Below are 21708 nucleotides of genomic sequence, written 5' to 3'. Positions count from 1 at the left end.
GCGTGGTACTAAGCATAGCGACATAATAAAACAAAATAATGAAATAAAATGATCCTATTCTTTTTTATACGGAAGCCCTGAAGGATACGCTTCATTTTGTCTTTTTGTCTGTTAGCACGCTTTACTAGTTTGTCATTTCGATTGGGTAATTCGTTATCTTAATTTGTTTACTTGTTATAGCTAGTCAAAAAATGTGTTTGAATTCAGAACTTTGTCTTTTCTCCATTAAATTTTGTGGTCGGAGCGTGTAAGATGGAAAGACTTCCCATAAAATCTCAAAAAGGGTCATATTTTAAATTAGTCTAGTTATATATATATATAGTATTTATAAGTGTCATTGTTCTTCATTTCTTTCTTTAAAAACATAGGATTATCTTTATAGACGAAAAGACAAACAAATCATACCATTTAAATATATATTATGTATCATTGTCATTTTGCTTAGTTTCTTTTGTTAACTATTCTGACATCGGACTCGGACTTCTTTTAAACTGAGTTTTACTGTGCGTATTGCTGTGTGTTTCTTTATTCTACATTGGCTAGAGGTATAGGGGGAGGGTTGAGATCTCACAAAACATGTTTAACCCCGCCGCATTTTTGCGCCTGTCCCAAGTCAGGAGCCTCTGGCCTTTGTTAGTCTTGTATGTTTTTTAATTTTAGTTCATTTATATGTTTTGGGGTTTAGTATGACGTCCATTTTCACTGAACTAGTACACATTTTTATTTAGGGGCCAGCTGAGGCCCGCCTCCGGGTGCGGGTTTTTCTCGCTGTGTTGAAGACCCATTGGTGGCCTTCTGCTGTTATCTGCTCTTTGATCGGGTTGTTGTCTCTTTGAAATATTCCCCATTTCCATTCTCAATTTTATCCTAACAGTTTATCAAGTTTTTGCTCTGTTATAATCAAATTACAATCTTTTACAAAAATGATAATAAAATATGCGAGAATGATTATTTTGTCGGAATACATGAAGGAAAATAAAAAGGAAAAACTATTTTTGATTTATAACGAATTAGTCTTTTTCCCTTGATTATCAAACTTCAACCATACATGTATATGTATATTCCACGGGTTGTCAAACGATCAACTCGAAATGAGGAATCCTTTTAAGAAAGTCTTTTTGTCATTTTTCAACAAATGTATGAGCATATCTAGACTTTTTAACGTAAAATTAAGATAAATGCTGTATGATTACTTACACAACTTCAAAATACTGATGGATTCAGTCGAGGATTATACCAGGCAATGGGTTAAACGCGAGAAAGAAGACGTAGATACTCTTTCCGAATGGATTAAAGCTGTGTGGTCGTTGATACAGATCAGAATTAATAAAACTGAATGGGTCTATGAAAACACATGCTACATCAATCTTCAAAGACCCAAATGTTGCAAAGCACCTGTCCTACCTCCATGACAAATATGTCATTCCCCCCCCCCCCCCCCCCCCCCCATATAAATACCCAAACAACATCTTTTTGTGTTTAAAATCACATTACATAAACTGCTTGTTAAATGAATTAGGTATTGATAATTTACTTGGAAAATCAACATATACCCCCACGACACTTACCAAGGAGGAAATCCTGGATAATCATAGGTCTGTTCTATGTTCCTTTGGAATTTCAAACTGGATCTCCCTTCACTGTATTGGATACCTAAATTACATAAGTGTCCTTACAAACAACGTTATATTGCTTGCTGGGTCTTCCAAGTAATCACGAAACCTCTTTCTAAATCATTAACATCAATTTATTAGAAAACCGGGCTTTAAAGTTATTGTGAAACTACCTGTTCTAGAGGCGGCGTGAATCAGATGTGGATACTAAAATATTCAAAAGATCTGTTAGAGTACATAAAATCTAAGAGTCTTTCATCTTGCAATAGTATTAAACATTTGACTTTTCTACAACTTTGCACAAGTATTCCCCTTTCTAAACTTCCAGACAAATTGAAAGAGTTGGTCCTGCTTTGTTTCATAAATAAAGAATGGCCAACGTAGATACAAGTATCTTTTCTAAGTGACGGATAAATCGTACTTTGTAGAAAATCACTCTGAAACTGACATTATCACGTGATTTCTTGATTGACAACATATTTGCTACGTTTGGAGGTGGTGTTATTTCAACAAAGAATTGGCATTCCCATGGGGACCAACTGTGCTCCTCTTCTTGTCCTTTTATTCATATGAGGCTGACTTCATACAGGAGCGTCATAGGGAGAATGAAAAGAAACTAGCATTATCCTTTAACTTCACTTTCCGCTATAAAGATGGTGTCCTCTCACTAAATAATTCAAAGTTTGGTGACTATGTTGAACGCATCTATTCCATAGAACTTGAAATAAATGATACAACAGATATTTTCAGCATGTCTCATATCATGACTTGCATCTAGAAATTGACAACGAGTGTCTGTTAAGAACAAAGCTTTACGCCAAAAGAGATGACTTCAGTTTCCAATTGTGAACTTTCCATTCCTATGTAGCAACATTCCAGCAGCGCCTGCATATGTAGTATACATCTCCCAGATGATACGATATTCCAGGGCTTTCGTTTCCTATCATTATTTCCTTGATAGAAAATTGCTGCTCACAAGGAAGCTATAAAACCAAGAGTTCCAAGCTGTTAAGATGAAATCATCCCTTCGAATATGTTACAGACGCAATCACGAGTTGGTTGACCGTTATGGAATACATTTTTTCACAGATGACAACGGATATGTTCCAATCGTCGTAATTACTATCCCGACCTCCTTTTCCCCGAATGTGACCTACCGAATTTGACTTATCACCAGGTTTGCAATTATATGAGCAAGACGACGGGTACCACACGTGGAGCAGTATCTGCTTACCCTTGCGGAGCATCTGAGATCACCCCCAGTTTTGGTGGGGTTCGTGTTGCTAAGTATTTAGTTTTCTATGTTGTGTTTTGTATAATGTTGTTTGTCTTTTGATCTCTTTCTTTTTTTGCCGTGGCGTTGTCAGTTTATTTTCTACATATGAGTTTGAATGTCCCTTTGGTATCTTTCGCCTCTCTTTAAATATCATTTATCATGCACGTTCATCTTCAAGTGCTTGAAATTAAGAATGTTGCAAAGGAAAAGGTGTATTTCTTCAAATATTATTGATCGCTTTCTATAAATTGACAACCTGAGGACCGATAACTAAAAAGATATGTGGATAACAGAATTTCATATTTGCTTTTGTCAGTTTTGCATTCTTGATTTAATACATACTAATAGCCCCAACCTTAACGTTTTCAGTTTAAACCACATACCAAAGCATGATAAACAAAGGTGTAGCTATAACACATACACTGCTCTATCAGATTTATTTATATGTGGAAGTCATCACACAGATAGGTCTTTGATTGACATCATGAGATGGTGGATTGTGTCAATATTCTAGTGTCTAAGCGTATTAAAGGTATGATTAAACAAAGAGTTGTGTATACAACAATGAGACAGCAACCAAACGACACACATAAAAACCATCTATAGGTCAACATATAGTCTTAAACATTATAGACAGGTGTGTAAACAATGGACAATAAACAAGGGCAATGAAGAAAACTAACAATATGTCAACCTCCCGATTAAAGAAAAAACAATTGTGAATTAACTAAACAGAAACTATTAAAGATCGGTCACCAACACCAATTCTCTAAATAACAAGACCCAGTTTTGTCATGTTCCAGGTCTCGAAACGTACTACTTGGTATAGCTGTGAAATAGCAAGTCACACGATTCAGAAAATGAATCGGAATTCCGGATTTCAATTATTTTTTTCTTTTCGAGCATTACTGAAGAGTCATTACTGTAAATAGTTGATAGTTGTTGATAGTCACTTCTGTCGGTAGATTGTTTGTCCTGATAGCTGTTGATAGTCACTTCTGTCGGTAGATTGTTTGTGCTGATAGTTGTTGATAGTCACCTCTGTCGGTAGATTGTTTGTCCTGATAGTTGTTGATAGTCACTTCTGTCGGTAGATTGTTTGTCCTGATAGTTGTTTATAGTCACTTCTGTCGGTAGATTGTGTTGATAGTTGTTGATAGTCACTTCTATCGGTAGATTGTTTGTCCTGATAGTTGTTGATAGTCACTTCTGTTGGTAGATTGTTTGTCCTGATAGTTGTTGATAGTCACTTCTGTCGGTAGATTGTTTGTCCTGATAGTAGTTGATAGTCACTTCTATCGGTAGATTGTTTGTCCTGATAGTTGTTGATAGTCACTTCTGTTGGTAGATTGTTTGTCCTGATAGTTGTTGATAGTCACTTCTGTCGGTAGATTGTTTGTCCTGATAGTTGTTGATAGTCACTTCTGTCGGTAGATTGTTTGTCCTGATAGTTGTTGATAGTCACTTTTGTTGGTAGATTGTTTGTCCTGATAGTTGTTGATAGTCACTTCTGTCGGTAGATTGTTTGTCCTGATAGTTGTTGATAGTCACTTCTGTCGATAGATTGTTTGTCCTGATAGTTGTTGATAGTCACTTCTGTTGGTAGATTTTTTGTCCTGATAGTTGTTGATAGTCACTTCCGTCGGTAGATTGTTTGTCCCAATGAGTATTCATGCAGGTAACTCTACACTTTCGTTCTGGCATGAAGATACGAAAATTATTATTGTTTGCTTAAAGAAACAAATTTGGAAAATTCATTTGTAGAAACAGAGAACTATTGCCATCATGTATTATATTTCTAATCCAAGTGCCGGTTTTGAACACATTTTGTCCTGTTTGGATAACTTTTGTCTTCTTTTTTTCTGCTATTTAGAAAAACGTAGAAAATCAAACTTTTTTCAATATAAATAGATCTAGTTAACCAAAATGGACCTTAAACAGCGCCAATGCTAGAAAAGCACAAAGGAGTTTTAAGCTGAATGACAATGAAGAACGCTAACTATTTTAATCATTTTAGAATTTTTAAAAAAAGACAACACAACACAATTGGCAAAGCTATCTCAGAGCAACTTTGTAAAAGGATTTAGGAACCTCGGAAATTGATCAAAACAAACTTTTTGAAATATAAAAAGAGCTAAAGAACAGAAAAACCCTTAAAAAAGTTTTCAAGGTTGTCTTAGATAAACTTGCCAAAGGGGGTTGGAAATGTGAAAAATGAGGAAACAAACCATATAGAATTCAAATATTCAAAGTATACATATCGGCTGTTGTCTTCTCTATGGTCGGGTTGTTGTCTCTTTGACACATTCCCCATTTCCATTCTCAATTTTATCTTTTAGAAAACTGTGCTTTTTCCGCAAGAATCGTTATCGAAGTGATTTCATGCCACTACCGAATCACAGGTTACATATCTAATAATTCCCTCGGGATATTGTAGTCCACCAACAATAGTATCGTTTTTTTCTGTTTTAACATAGCTTTATCAGTTTTTACAATTGGATGCTGATAAAACAAATTATGCAAAAATCATGACATTTATATAAGGATCATTTATATGCATCAATGAGCTAAGTTTATTAGATAAAAAGCATAATATTTGTTTCTTTAGAGGGTAATATAGAGAGGTTAGAAAGCTATGAGCGAAAAATTTTCCCACACAATAGTTTTGTATTTATGACTTTTTCCTATCTTTTAAAGTAACAAAAAGTAGTTTAAGGTGTAATGGTTTAGAATTATGAGCAAAAAAAAATCCATAAACACTGCTTGAAAAGGCCAATTTTCATTTATTTGCAAACTTTTTGAAATATTTGATAAAATAAGCCCTTTGTTGCCTCATATGTTTACATACATACGTGTGTAAATATCAAATATAGTTTTAATTTGCATATAAACCAAATCTGTGCAATGTTTTGGTGAATAGAAACCTTTTCTTTGTAGTCATTAATTGATACTGCAAATATTTTTCAACCTTATAATTATATTTGCATATAGTTATATATATAGATGCTGCTACAAAGGTAAATTTCAATGTTTGTCTGATTTATTTACGATGGTAAACTCAGTGCAGTTTTTTTAGACCGAGGTTTACCATTCCTTTGCGCCCTGGTGTCCAAGCTATCATAAAAATAACGGATATATACACGTGTTTGTATATATACTAGTATGTAATTTGGTCCTTTAGTAATATGCATATACATATACAAATGTAAGTTGATGAGTTGGTAAGAAATAAAAGCAGATAAAACTTAACATGCTTAAGGCTAATACTGAGTAAATTTAAATTCATTTACTGTAGAATCTTTGGAAATTTGAGACACCGTTGATGTATGAAAGGAATTTTGAAATTGAATTTCTTATAACATATGTCATGTAGGGGTGCGTTTAAAATGTAATTTGTAAGTAAACCCAGAGACGTACACAGTGTGTAAACTGGAATAAAGAACGAGACCCAGTAGTTTTGTGTGATAATTTATAATAAATTAATAAATGTGACTAGCAAAGAAATGTTCAAGGCTTCATGATGGGGATGCTTGGCATAAAATATGTTTTTTGACTTTTTATCTAATGTTTACATGAAGGTATCACACTGGTAAATCATTCTGACAGATTTGTTGAAATAACAGTGTTATGGGTCTTTTTGTGTTATGGCATAATGAGTATGCAATAGCGACTTTTTTACTTACGAACGCATTAATTTATGAAGAACATGTACATTTCATTGGCGCCGAATAAGCTCAAACAGCTTATTTTAACACATATTTCAAAGATAGTACTTTAACTTATACTGATACTATTATAACACATGTGTTATGGTAGTCTCAGTCGTATATAATACAAACTGTTTTTTCATAAAATGTTATTTAAACTTGTTGAAATGGTGTTCGTATAAGATTTGTTTCCGTTCAAATAATTCATACAAAAACGTGAAATTTCTTCACCATTTATGTACTTGCCAGACCGGCGTTTTACGTTTCCGCATATTGGCATTACTTTTCCGGGAAAAAAAGATGACGTTTCCGCCAAAAAAGTCTACGTTTCCGGAAATAAATACCTTACTTTTCCGAGAAAATAGTAACGATACCGGAAAAAATAAATTATTACTTTTTCGAGAAAATAATTAAGGAGGACCTTATCTGGACCCCTGCTGTTGTTTCAATCTTATCTACACAAACGAACGAAGTATCAATCAAAGGAGTACCTTGAACTTTGTCCTAAATGAAACCTGCAACAACTGATTGTAGCAGCATGAAATTTTTGTAACAGCAGTATGCATTGCACATTCAAAGTCAATATGATCTACCTCGGACTGGAGAGTTAGTCTTCGGGAAATGCACACATCAATAAGCAGATCCCAAATTTTGATAAAAGTGGAAGTAACGCAAACACAAGAGGAATGTAGTTACCATTTTACACCCATGTATTGAATATTTAACTCTGCCATCTATGAAAATATTAGTTATTTCATTGCATAGACGATCATAGACATTTTAAGTTGGTGAAACATAAAAATATAACAATTCCAACATCATCATCTTTCACTAAGGTGAAACTTTCATTTTTTTTATATCTAGTATATGTGTAACACAACACAAGGTTATTTGGAACAACAATTTATTTAAGCCGGTCTGGAACGGAGTCCATAACGGACAAGGTCCATAACGGACGGTCTCCTCATAACAGTGCGTGCAAATAGTTTATATACATTTCATTTGAATATAACAGTTTATCAAACCTTCTATTACTTTGACAATAATAGTTTTCATTCTAAGGATACACAGATGAATATCTATCAAGCTGACTTTAATTGACATGTTTTTGCCAATCTGGACAATTTATAGTTGTGAATCTTGCGTATGTCCAGTTCATTAACTAATTGTTATTATAACTTGTCAGCAAATGGCCTAAATGTGTACATGTTCTTATATTTACATGTAATGTTAACCTTGAATTAAAACAATGAGTCTAAAACTTATTTGTATAATTTTCTTGATAGATATTTCCCTGTGTTATTTTATTCAATGAATTTTATTAAACATATTAAAAGAATATATAAATATATATATTTTGAAGCCTATCATATTGTCACATATTGTAGATATAAGATCAGAACCTTTTTTGTATAAAAATATGAAATAAATAATTTATCTAACATATATTCAAATATTAATAATTTACTACCAGGTAAATTTCCGGAAAAGTAATAAATACAATTTCTGGAAACGTATACTTTAAGTTTCCGGAAACGTAGTATTGGAACTTTGAAAAATTAGCGGAAATGCAATACGCCCAGACAAAATAGAGCAAACCGAAGTGCTATGCCAATTTCAACAAAACAACAAATAAACATCATTCAGTTAACTGTAGAGAAATATAACTTTCTATCTGAAAACAAATAATTGAGATACTACTAGTAGTAACCATTTATGATTTGCTATCAACCAATTATTTCCGGCAAAACGTTTGCACTTTGATAGAAAATATTTCCCTCAAACATAAATTGACAAATTCAATCAAAATTGCAACGTTCTATTAATTTAATTAATTTAAATATAATGCAACTGTTTAGCTGAATCGAGAAATGCTTACAATCAAATGGTTGCATACTATCGGAACGGTGTTTTGACTGGTTTAACTAAGAACATATAATTTCCGGACTATATTTGGAAATACTTCGAGGTTAACTCGAAAAAATTTGATAGTCCATAGTAATGATTCAATTGCATAGTAAAAGATCATTGAACATGACCCCTTATTAGATGTCTTTTAATAGAATTTTTGCCGCGACGAACAAATCTTACAGGGCGAAGTGACATATCTAATTTTATCCAGATTGGATTTGTGTTTTTGCTCCCTCTATTCGTGTGTCTTTTATCTCGATGCGTATGTTCCTTCCAAAGGAAACGTACATAAATAGTATAGAGCGAAAGACAGGATGAATAACTACCTGGCAGCCTGGTTGTTTGACATCCCAAGAATATCCCCAGGCTGTTGCTGACTCGTAATATGTTTTTGCGTCTTCTAAGTATTTGTTTTCAGTCGTTGCCTTATACATTTCAGCAGCTGCTTCACACATTTCGTCTTTCCATCCTGAGGAACTAAAGAAAATAAGCATATGTATTATAACATTTCGCCTTTCCATTCTGATATACTAAAGAATACCAAGCTTATGTAAAAATAAGAAGATGTGGAATGATTACCAATGAGACAACTCTCCATTAGAGAGAACGTAGAAGTTAGCAAATATAGGTCACCGTACGGCCTTCGCCAAGGAGTAAAACCCAAATGTAAAACAATTGAAAATGAGAAAACTAACGACCTTATCCATGAATAAAACAATTAACGAAAAACAAATACAAAATGTATTATATACAATTAAACGACATGCACTTAATTACAGGCTCCTGACTTTGGACATGCACATATAGGATGTGGTGGAGTCATGAAGTCTTTTCATGTTGCTCATTCAATCAGATAATGTTTAAATTTCATAAAGGGGACATTACCCGTAAAATGCTTTTGCTTGGGGTACGCTATCTGAATATAAACCAGGATTTGCTTTGGCAAAATCATATAAGGTTTTTGCTGCTTCCAATAGCCTTGTACTGTATTGTCCATCTGAAATAAGCGCATGCAACTTAAAAACAATTACTATCTTGAAAAAAAAAATATCCAACGCACTTAAATTGGAGTGTTTGTTAAAAATTTCCAAATTTATGGTCTATTGGTGTTACAAAAGTGCTCCAACTTTGATGATTGAAATACGTCAATTCTGAAAATTGATATTAAATAAAACAAGATGTAATACAGTTCACTATGCAACAACAGAACACATAACAATCGAAATAAACCAGTTTTCAAATTTGAGCAAATATTAACTTAACAAAATGACTTATTATTTGGATAGTATTTTTTTTTTTAAATCAATAAACTATAAATTTTAAATTTTTTAATAATTCAAATTCTTATATATGCAGAACATCAAATAAGAACCTTTAAAGCAATACCTTTTTGTCTGAAAACAATCGATCCTACTGCTAAAGCAGCGACAGTATTCCCTGCAACGTCACTTCCTGGTGCTCCAGGACGAATCTTATATGCGGGTCTTGTCATCTGCATGTCTTCTGCTCTTCCCCAGTAACTATGATCTGCACCGACATCACCAACCTTGTGTTAGTGGATAACGCATACTATAGTAATTATGTACATTTTATCATTATAGTTTTATTTTAGTATATGCAATGCAAGAGTGTTTTCCTTGTTTGCTCTGCATCATATCAAGTAGAGGTTATTTTAAGAATCGTAGTCATTATGCAACTGATGCAAAAATACAAAACAAGACACTCCACATATAAAAAGAAAGATGGTGTATAATTGCTATTGAGACAGCTATCCATTAAAGACTAAATAAAGATGTCAACATCTACAGGTCACCACATACGGTCTTCAACAATGATCTAAACATTAGGATGTAAACAACTACGGGTCACCGGACGGCCTTCAACAAAGACCAAAACATATGGATGTAAAAAAAAATTCAGGTCACAGGACGGCCTTCGACAAAGACCAAACATATGGATGTAAACAACTACGGGTCACCGGACGGCCTTCGACAATGACCTAAATATAAGGATGTTAACAACTACAGGTCACCGGACGGCCTTCAACAAAGACCAAAACATAAGGATATAAACAACTACGGGTCAACAGACGGCCTTCAACAAAGACCAAAACATAAGGATGTAAACAACTACGGGTCACCGGACGGCCTTCAACAAAGAACAAAACATAAGGATGTTAACAACTACAGGTCACCGGACGGCCTTCGACAGAGACCAAAACATAAGGATGTTAACAACTACGGTTCACCGGCCGGCCTTCATTAAAGACCAAAACATACAGATGTAAACAACTACGGGTCACCGGACGGCCTTCAACAAAGACCAAAACATGTGGATGTAAACAACTACGGGTCACCGGACGGCCTTCAACAAAGAACAAAACATATGCATGTTAACAACTACAGGTCACCGGACGGCCTTCAACAAAGAGCAAACATAAGGATGTAAACAACTACAGGTCAGCGGACGTCCTTCAACAAAGACCAAAACATATGGACGTAAACAACTACGGGTCACCGGACGGCCTTCAACAAAGACCAAAACATATGGATGTAAACAACTACGGGTCACCGAACGGCCTTCAACAAAGACCAAAACATAAGGATGACAACAACTACGGGTCACCGAACGGCCTTCAACAAAGACCAAAACATATGGATGTAAACAACTACGGGTCACCGGACGGCCTTCAACAAACAGCAAAACATAAGGATGTTAACAACTACGGGTCACCGAACGGCCTTCAACAAAGACCAAAACATAAGGATGACAACAACTACGGGTCACCGGACGGCCTTCAACAAAGAACAAACCATAAGAATGTTAACAACTACGGGTCACCGAACGGCCTTCAACAAAGACCAAAACATAAGGATGACAACAACTACGGGTCACCGGACGGCCTTCGACAAAGACCAAAACATAAGGATGTAAACATCTACGGGTCACCGGACGGCCTTCAACAAAGACCAAAACATAAGGATGTTAACAACTACGGATCACCGGACGGCCTTCGACAAAGACCAAAACATAAGGATGACAACAACTACGGGTCACCGGACGGCCTTCATAAAAGACCAAAACATATAGATGTAAACAACTACGGGTCAGCGAACGGCCTTCAACAAAGACCAAAACATAAGGATGACAACAACTACGGGTCACCGGACGGCCTTCATAAAAGGCCAAAACATATGGATGTAAACAACTACGGGTCACCAGACGGCTTCATTAAAGACCAAAACATATAGATGTAAACAACTACGGGTCACCGGACGGCCTTCAACAAAGACCAAAACATAAGGATGACAACAACTACGGGTCACCGGACGGCCTTCGACAAAGACCAAAACATAAGGATGTAAACATCTACAGGTCACCGGACGGACTTCAACAAAGAACAAAACATAAGGATGTAAACAATTACAGGTCACCGGATGACCTTCAACAAAGAACAAAACATAAGGATGTAAACAACTACGGGTCACTTGACGACCTTCAACAAAGAGCAAAACATAAGGATGTTAACAACTACAAGTCACCGGACGGCCTTCGACAATGACCTAAACATAAGGATGTTAACAACTACAGGTCACCGGACGACCTTCAACAAAGACCAAAACATAAGGATGATAACAATTACGGGTCACCGGACGGCCTTCAACAAAGACCAAAGCATAAGGATGACAACAACTACGGGTCACCGGACGGCCTTCGACAAAGACCAAAACATAAGGATGTAAACATCTACAGGTCACCGGACGGACTTCAACAAAGAACAAAACATAAGGATGTAAACAATTACAGGTCACCGGATGACCTTCAACAAAGAACAAAACATAAGGATGTTAACAACTACGGGTCACCGGACGGCCTTCAACAAAGACCAAAACATAAGGATGTAAACAACTACGGGTCACTTGACGACCTTCAACAAAGAGCAAAACATAAGGATGTTAACAACTACAAGTCACCGGACGGCCTTCGACAATGACCTAAACATAAGGATGTTAACAACTACAGGTCACCGGACGACCTTCAACAAAGACCAAAACATAAGGATGATAACAATTACGGGTCACCGGACGGCCTTCAACAAAGACCAAAGCATAAGGATGTTTACAACTGCGGGTCACTGAACGGCCTTCAACAAAGACCAAAGTATAAGGATGTTAACAACTGCGGGTCACCGAATGGCCTTCAACAAAGACCAAAACATAAGGATGTAAACAGCTACAGGTCACCGGACGTCCTTCATTAAAGAACAAAACATATAGATGTAAACAACTACGGGTCACCCGACGGCCTTCGACAAAGACCAAAACATATGGATGTAAACAATTACGGGTCACCGGACGGCCTTCGACAAAGACCAAAACATGTGGATGTAGACAACTACAGGTCACCGGACGTCCTTCATTAAAAAGCAAAACATAAGGATGATAACAACTACGGGTTACCGGACGGCCTTCAACAAAGACCAAAACATATGGACGTAAACAACTACAGGTCACCGGACGGCCTTCGACAATGACCTAAACATAAGGATGTTAACAACTACAGGTCACCGGACGGCCTTCAACAAAGACCAAAACATAAGGATGATAACAACTACGGGTCACCGGACGGCCTTCAACAAAGAGCAAAACATAAGGATGTAAACATCTACGGGTCACCGGACGACCTTTAACAAAGACCAAAACATAAGGATGTAAACAACTACGGGTCACCGGATACGGTCTTCAACAAAGACCAAAACATATGGATGGAAACAACTACAAGTCACCGGACGGCCTTCAACAAAGAGCAAAACATAAGGATGGAAACAACTACAGGTCACCGGACGGCCTTCAACAAAGAACAAAACATATGCATGTTAACAACTACAGGTCACCGGACGGCCTTCAACAAAGAGCAAACATAAGGATGTAAACAACTACAGGTCAGCGGACGTCCTTCAACAAAGACCAAAACATATGGACGTAAACAACTACGGGTCACCGGACGGCCTTCAACAAAGACCAAAACATATGGATGTAAACAACTACGGGTCACCGAACGGCCTTCAACAAAGACCAAAACATAAGGATGACAACAACTACGGGTCACCGAACGGCCTTCAACAAAGACCAAAACATATGGATGTAAACAACTACGGGTCACCGGACGGCCTTCAACAAACAGCAAAACATAAGGATGTTAACAACTACGGGTCACCGAACGGCCTTCAACAAAGACCAAAACATAAGGATGACAACAACTACGGGTCACCGGACGGCCTTCAACAAAGAACAAACCATAAGAATGTTAACAACTACGGGTCACCGAACGGCCTTCAACAAAGACCAAAACATAAGGATGACAACAACTACGGGTCACCGGACGGCCTTCGACAAAGACCAAAACATAAGGATGTAAACATCTACGGGTCACCGGACGGCCTTCAACAAAGACCAAAACATAAGGATGTTAACAACTACGGATCACCGGACGGCCTTCGACAAAGACCAAAACATAAGGATGACAACAACTACGGGTCACCGGACGGCCTTCATAAAAGACCAAAACATATAGATGTAAACAACTACGGGTCAGCGAACGGCCTTCAACAAAGACCAAAACATAAGGATGACAACAACTACGGGTCACCGGACGGCCTTCATAAAAGGCCAAAACATATGGATGTAAACAACTACGGGTCACCAGACGGCTTCATTAAAGACCAAAACATATAGATGTAAACAACTACGGGTCACCGGACGGCCTTCAACAAAGACCAAAACATAAGGATGACAACAACTACGGGTCACCGGACGGCCTTCGACAAAGACCAAAACATAAGGATGTAAACATCTACAGGTCACCGGACGGACTTCAACAAAGAACAAAACATAAGGATGTAAACAATTACAGGTCACCGGATGACCTTCAACAAAGAACAAAACATAAGGATGTAAACAACTACGGGTCACTTGACGACCTTCAACAAAGAGCAAAACATAAGGATGTTAACAACTACAAGTCACCGGACGGCCTTCGACAATGACCTAAACATAAGGATGTTAACAACTACAGGTCACCGGACGACCTTCAACAAAGACCAAAACATAAGGATGATAACAATTACGGGTCACCGGACGGCCTTCAACAAAGACCAAAGCATAAGGATGACAACAACTACGGGTCACCGGACGGCCTTCGACAAAGACCAAAACATAAGGATGTAAACATCTACAGGTCACCGGACGGACTTCAACAAAGAACAAAACATAAGGATGTAAACAATTACAGGTCACCGGATGACCTTCAACAAAGAACAAAACATAAGGATGTTAACAACTACGGGTCACCGGACGGCCTTCAACAAAGACCAAAACATAAGGATGTAAACAACTACGGGTCACTTGACGACCTTCAACAAAGAGCAAAACATAAGGATGTTAACAACTACAAGTCACCGGACGGCCTTCGACAATGACCTAAACATAAGGATGTTAACAACTACAGGTCACCGGACGACCTTCAACAAAGACCAAAACATAAGGATGATAACAATTACGGGTCACCGGACGGCCTTCAACAAAGACCAAAGCATAAGGATGTTTACAACTGCGGGTCACTGAACGGCCTTCAACAAAGACCAAAGTATAAGGATGTTAACAACTGCGGGTCACCGAATGGCCTTCAACAAAGACCAAAACATAAGGATGTAAACAGCTACAGGTCACCGGACGTCCTTCATTAAAGAACAAAACATATAGATGTAAACAACTACGGGTCACCCGACGGCCTTCGACAAAGACCAAAACATATGGATGTAAACAATTACGGGTCACCGGACGGCCTTCGACAAAGACCAAAACATGTGGATGTAGACAACTACAGGTCACCGGACGTCCTTCATTAAAAAGCAAAACATAAGGATGATAACAACTACGGGTTACCGGACGGCCTTCAACAAAGACCAAAACATATGGACGTAAACAACTACAGGTCACCGGACGGCCTTCGACAATGACCTAAACATAAGGATGTTAACAACTACAGGTCACCGGACGGCCTTCAACAAAGACCAAAACATAAGGATGATAACAACTACGGGTCACCGGACGGCCTTCAACAAAGAGCAAAACATAAGGATGTAAACATCTACGGGTCACCGGACGACCTTTAACAAAGACCAAAACATAAGGATGTAAACAACTACGGGTCACCGGATACGGTCTTCAACAAAGACCAAAACATATGGATGGAAACAACTACAAGTCACCGGACGGCCTTCAACAAAGAGCAAAACATAAGGATGGAAACAACTACAGGTCACCGGACGGCCTTCAACAAAGAACAAAACATAAGGATGTTAACAACTACAAGTCACCGGACGGCCTTCGACAATGACCTAAACATAAGGATGTTAACAACTACAAGTCACCGGACGGCCTTCGACAAAGACCAAAACATGCGGATGTAAACAACTACAGGTCACCGGACGGCCTTCCTTAAAGAGCAAAACATAAGGATGATAACAACTACTGGTCACCGGACGGCCTTCAACAAAGACCAAAACATATGGACGTATACAACTACGGGTCACCGGACGGCCTTCAACAAAGACCAAAACATATGGTCGTTAACAACTACAGGTCACCGGACGGCCTTCAACAAAGACCGAAACATATGGATGTAAACAACTACGGGTCACCGAACGGCCTTCAACAAAGACCAAAACATAAGGATGACAACAACTACGGGTCACCGAACGGCCTTCAACAAAGACCAAAACATATGGATGTAAACAACTACGGGTCACCGGACGGCCTTCAACAAACAGCAAAACATAAGGATGTTAACAACTACGGGTCACCGAACGGCCTTCAACAAAGACCAAAACATATGGAGGTAAACAACTACGGGTCACCGGACGGCCTTCAACAAAGAACAAACCATAAGAATGTTAACAACTACGGGTCACCGAACGGCCTTCAACAAAGACCAAAACATAAGGATGACAACAACTACGGGTCACCGGACGGCCTTCGACAAAGACCAAAACATAAGGATGTAAACATCTACGGGTCACCGGACGGCCTTCAACAAAGACCAAAACATAAGGATGTTAACAACTACGGATCACCGGACGGCCTTCGACAAAGACCAAAACATAAGGATGACAACAACTACGGGTCACCGGACGGCCTTCATAAAAGAACAAAACATATAGATGTAAACAACTACGGGTCAGCGAACGGCCTTCAACAAAGACCAAAACATAAGGATGACAACAACTACGGGTCACCGGACGGCCTTCATAAAAGGCCAAAACATATGGATGTAAACAACTACGGGTCACCGGACGGCTTCATTAAAGACCAAAACATATAGATGTAAACAACTACGGGTCACCGGACGGCCTTCAACAAAGACCAAAACATAAGGATGACAACAACTACGGGTCACCGGACGGCCTTCGACAAAGACCAAAACATAAGGATGTAAACATCTACAGGTCACCGGACGGACTTCAACAAAGAACAAAACATAAGGATGTAAACAATTACAGGTCACCGGATGACCTTCAACAAAGAACAAAACATAAGGATGTTAACAACTACGGGTCACCGGACGGCCTTCAACAAAGACCAAAACATAAGGATGTAAACAACTACGGGTCACTTGACGGCCTTCAACAAAGAGCAAAACATAAGGATGTTAACAACTACAAGTCACCGGACGGCCTTCGACAATGACCTAAACATAAGGATGTTAACAACTACAGGTCACCGGACGACCTTCAACAAAGACCAAAACATAAGGATGATAACAATTACGGATCACCGGATGGCCTTCAACAAAGACCAAATTATAAGGATGCAAATAACCACAGGTCACCGGAAGGCCTTCAACAAAGAGCAAAACATATGGATGTAAACAACTAAAGGTCACCGGATGGCCTTCAACAAAGACCTAAATATAAGGATGTTAACAACTACGGGTCATCGGATGGCTTTCAACAAAGGCCAAAGCATAAGGCTGTTAACAACTACGGGTCACCGGATGGCCTTCAACAAAGACCAAAGCATAAGGATGTTAAAAACCACGGGTCACCGGACGGCCTTCGATAAAGACCTAAACATAAGGATGTTAACAACTACGGGTCACCGGATGGCCTTCAACAAAGACCAAAGCATAAGGATGTTAATAACTACGGGTCACCGGACGGCCTTCAACAAAGACCAAAGCATAAGGATGTTTACAACTGCGGGTCACTGAACGGCCTTCAACAAAGACCAAAGTATAAGGATGTTAACAACTGCGGGTCACCGAATGGCCTTCAACAAAGACCAAAACATAAGGATGTAAACAGCTACAGGTCACCGGACGTCCTTCATTAAAGAACAAAACATATAGATGTAAACAACTACGGGTCACCCGACGGCCTTCGACAAAGACCAAAACATATGGATGTAAACAATTACGGGTCACCGGACGGCCTTCGACAAAGACCAAAACATGTGGATGTAGACAACTACAGGTCACCGGACGTCCTTCATTAAAAAGCAAAACATAAGGATGATAACAACTACGGGTTACCGGACGGCCTTCAACAAAGACCAAAACATATGGACGTAAACAACTACAGGTCACCGGACGGCCTTCGACAATGACCTAAACATAAGGATGTTAACAACTACAGGTCACCGGACGGCCTTCAACAAAGACCAAAACATAAGGATGATAACAACTACGGGTCACCGGACGGCCTTCAACAAAGAGCAAAACATAAGGATGTAAACATCTACGGGTCACCGGACGACCTTTAACAAAGACCAAAACATAAGGATGTAAACAACTACTGGTCACCGGATACGGTCTTCAACAAAGACCAAAACATATGGATGGAAACAACTACAAGTCACCGGACGGCCTTCAACAAAGAGCAAAACATAAGGATGGAAACAACTACAGGTCACCGGACGGCCTTCAACAAAGAACAAAACATAAGGATGTTAACAACTACAAGTCACCGGACGGCCTTCGACAATGACCTAAACATAAGGATGTTAACAACTACAAGTCACCGGACGGCCTTCGACAAAGACCAAAACATGCGGATGTAAACAACTACAGGTCACCGGACGGCCTTCCTTAAAGAGCAAAACATAAGGATGATAACAACTACTGGTCACCGGACGGCCTTCAACAAAGACCAAAACATATGGACGTATACAACTACGGGTCACCGGACGGCCTTCAACAAAGACCAAAACATATGGTCGTTAACAACTACAGGTCACCGGACGGCCTTCAATAAAGACCAAAACATATTGACGTAAACAACTACAGTGTCCGGACGGCCTTCGACAAAGACCAAAACATATGGATGACAACAACTACGGGTCACCGGACGGCCTTCGACAAAGACCAAAACATATGGATGTAAACAACTACAGATCACCGGACGGTCTTCGACAAAGACCAAAACATATGGATGTTAACAACTACGGGTCACCAGACGGCCTTCAACAAAGACCAAAACATAAATATGTAAACAACAGTGTACTACGTATCACCGTTCGGCCTTCAAAAAAAAGCAAACCTCATTCCGTATATATTCGCGGTATAGTTAGCTATACAAGGTCAAATGATTGCAAAATGTTCGGAATTTTAAGAGAGAAAATCAACGGACTAAATTAAGCTGGTAACATGAACCTAAAATAATTACGACAGAAATCTACCGACTGCACGAACCACTGAGATGTGTCTAGGTATAACACGTTTGTTACCACCTGTCTATGACTTTTTGCGTTATATTGCATGAGGCTTTACTTTATTTTTTGGGGAGCCTTTTATTTTGGGTATATGGAAATGTTCCTTTGCCTCATGTGTTATTTATAAAATCAACTACAAACAAAGGGATAATGTTCATTACCTGCACCCAATAGGTCTTTTGGTCAGGAACCCAACACTTGAGAAAATAGTCGAGTGGAGTTCTCAGACAATCGTACATATCGTTCAGTTTTCCATCGTGTTCATAAGCGTCTTTGAATTTTTCTAATCCCCATCCGAGAACATGTGCTGCTTCGGCCATGGGAAGATTGAATTTTACGTGATCTGCAGCTGTGGAAAATGTATACTATTAACTTATACACTACAGTGATCAGTAATTTTAGATATGACTATAGTGTAATCGGCGATAGTAAATCTGCTACCGTTCAAAATAAGAAAGTGGACACATGTTTATTCACGAAGAAAAAAGACGATCTGTCTCTCATTAGAAAAGATTTTAACTGACGAGGAATACAAAAGAAAGGATTTATCGTCTGGATTATTGTAAGAATAGAAACACTATGATACATAAACGACCATTTAAACTGATATTTTTTATGTAAAAATAGATATTTAATACAAACCCTTGTAGTTGTGGTGTTGCATTGAGGTGTTCAAACAACGGTATCATAATCATGTTGATACATTTATCTGTTCATTTTTTCAATTAAAAGTCTTTTCGCTGCAACAAGAATCAACTAATCTGATTATTGCATAAAAGCACGATATCCGATATAGACGTAGGACTTGGAGGTGCTATTATTGTTTTAATTAATTCATCTATTTGAAATCGAAAAAGCGATGTATGGAAGAATACGAGACCAAAATATAAATGTTATGTGAGCTACACAGTGGAAGGCTTAGTAAGAACCACTAGACTCGTCTTTCTCTACCAGGCATGGGGCGAATTACATTGCAATGTAATGCATTATATTACAATTACTTTGACCAAACCATGCATTATATTACAATTACAATTACATGCATTTATCAAAGTAATGCATTATATTACAATTACTTTTGCAAAGTAATGCCTTGAATTACACATTACATTTGAAAATTTTATTAGTGAATAGAAAAATTAAACATTTTGAAAAACAACTAGAAGTCACAAAAGATTCTAGCATATGCAGTAACTGTTCCATGAATTGAATATAAGTATACATGTAAAAAGTCTATTTAATTTGACTTTTACAATTTTTAATTATTTTAACTTAATGTTGACTTTACTTTTATAAATATATTTGTTGATGTTTTTTTTTTAATTTTAAACGAAATATTTAATTACTGTGAATTACTTCCCTAATTATAAAATAAACATAGACCTTAATTAATGAACAATTGTCTAAACAAACTAATTAGTGTTTTATAACAAAGTTTAATTATCTTTTATTTAAGCAAAACAAAGATATTCTTTGATCTTATGACACCAATACAGCTATGCTTTTCATATATCAATCTTTTTATGCAAGAAAATGTATGAAATAAGATGAAATAAAGAATATATTCTAATGATTAATATATTCTTAGTTAATCAAGAAATCTTAAATTTGGTTTAGTTAAAACTCCAACAATATGTTAAAGATGTAGTATGTGAAAAAAGTAATGACATGTAATGCCATGTAATGCATGAAATTACACAACTTTGCTAAAGTAATGCATTATATTACAATTACATGTAATGCACAAATTGCTGCATTACACATTACATGCAATTACTTGGAAAAATGTAATGCATTACCATGCATTACAATTACAAATTTGCATTACCCCATGCCTGTTCTCTACACGAAATTATTAGGACTATCCTATCGTTGCAACGTTTGATCATGCCATAAGCTTATTTGGGCACTCTTAGTCGTAAACTTTGAATGTATCAAACAAGTCTATTTGTATCATATCATATTTCACAAGGAAGAGTCACTGTTTACCTTTGTTTTATACCTTATATGAGGATGAAAACCATTTACTTTTCCAATGTAAAAAATATTTACCATCATACCATCCTCCCGTGAGATCATGACCATCACCATTATCCTGCATTGCGGAATCACTCCTCCATGAGATTGGATTATTAGAAGGAAGTTTTCCGGATCTCTGGGCATCATAAAACAGAATGGAAAGTGCCATAGCTTTACCATAATCATGTTTCATCTTAGATCTATCTAATATACAAATATCGTTAAATGTAGAGGGAGATTTAGGCGGGGTGCATACTCCTAGTCCCTTCCCGGCAAATATTTGGAAACTATCACTTTTTGGCATAAAACAAGTAAAACAATCCGTTGCGTTCTGCTCGACAAAACTGTTAGGATCGCACCCCAACTTACCTCAAATCATATATACGCGTCCGTCAACAATGAGCAAAACCCAT

The 21708-nt window shown here is 37.7% G+C and overlaps 1 protein-coding gene across 1 annotated transcript in view; it reads right to left on the bottom strand.

Annotated features, from left to right (window-relative positions):
- LOC127719923 (endoglucanase 4-like) overlaps nucleotides 1-21488 on the bottom strand; it is a 29885-nt gene extending 8397 nt beyond the window's left edge. Inside the window, exons 1-5 of the mRNA XM_052226296.1 lie at nucleotides 21329-21488; nucleotides 19438-19625; nucleotides 9894-10053; nucleotides 9393-9504; nucleotides 8834-8984 (exon numbers count right to left, since the gene is read on the bottom strand). Of these exons, the coding sequence (XP_052082256.1) occupies nucleotides 8834-8984; nucleotides 9393-9504; nucleotides 9894-10053; nucleotides 19438-19625; nucleotides 21329-21488 (771 nt within the window). The remainder of the gene's footprint in view (nucleotides 1-8833; nucleotides 8985-9392; nucleotides 9505-9893; nucleotides 10054-19437; nucleotides 19626-21328) is intronic.
- Between the last annotated feature and the right edge of the window lie 220 nt (nucleotides 21489-21708).

The sequence above is a fragment of the Mytilus californianus genome, unplaced genomic scaffold (genome assembly GCF_021869535.1).
Source record: "Mytilus californianus isolate M0D057914Y unplaced genomic scaffold, xbMytCali1.0.p SCAF_11, whole genome shotgun sequence".
In the NCBI taxonomy this organism is placed as follows: domain Eukaryota; kingdom Metazoa; phylum Mollusca; class Bivalvia; order Mytilida; family Mytilidae; genus Mytilus; species Mytilus californianus.
The sequence above is the reverse complement of the archived record's forward strand: the minus strand, read 5'-3'. Positions and strand labels throughout refer to the sequence as shown.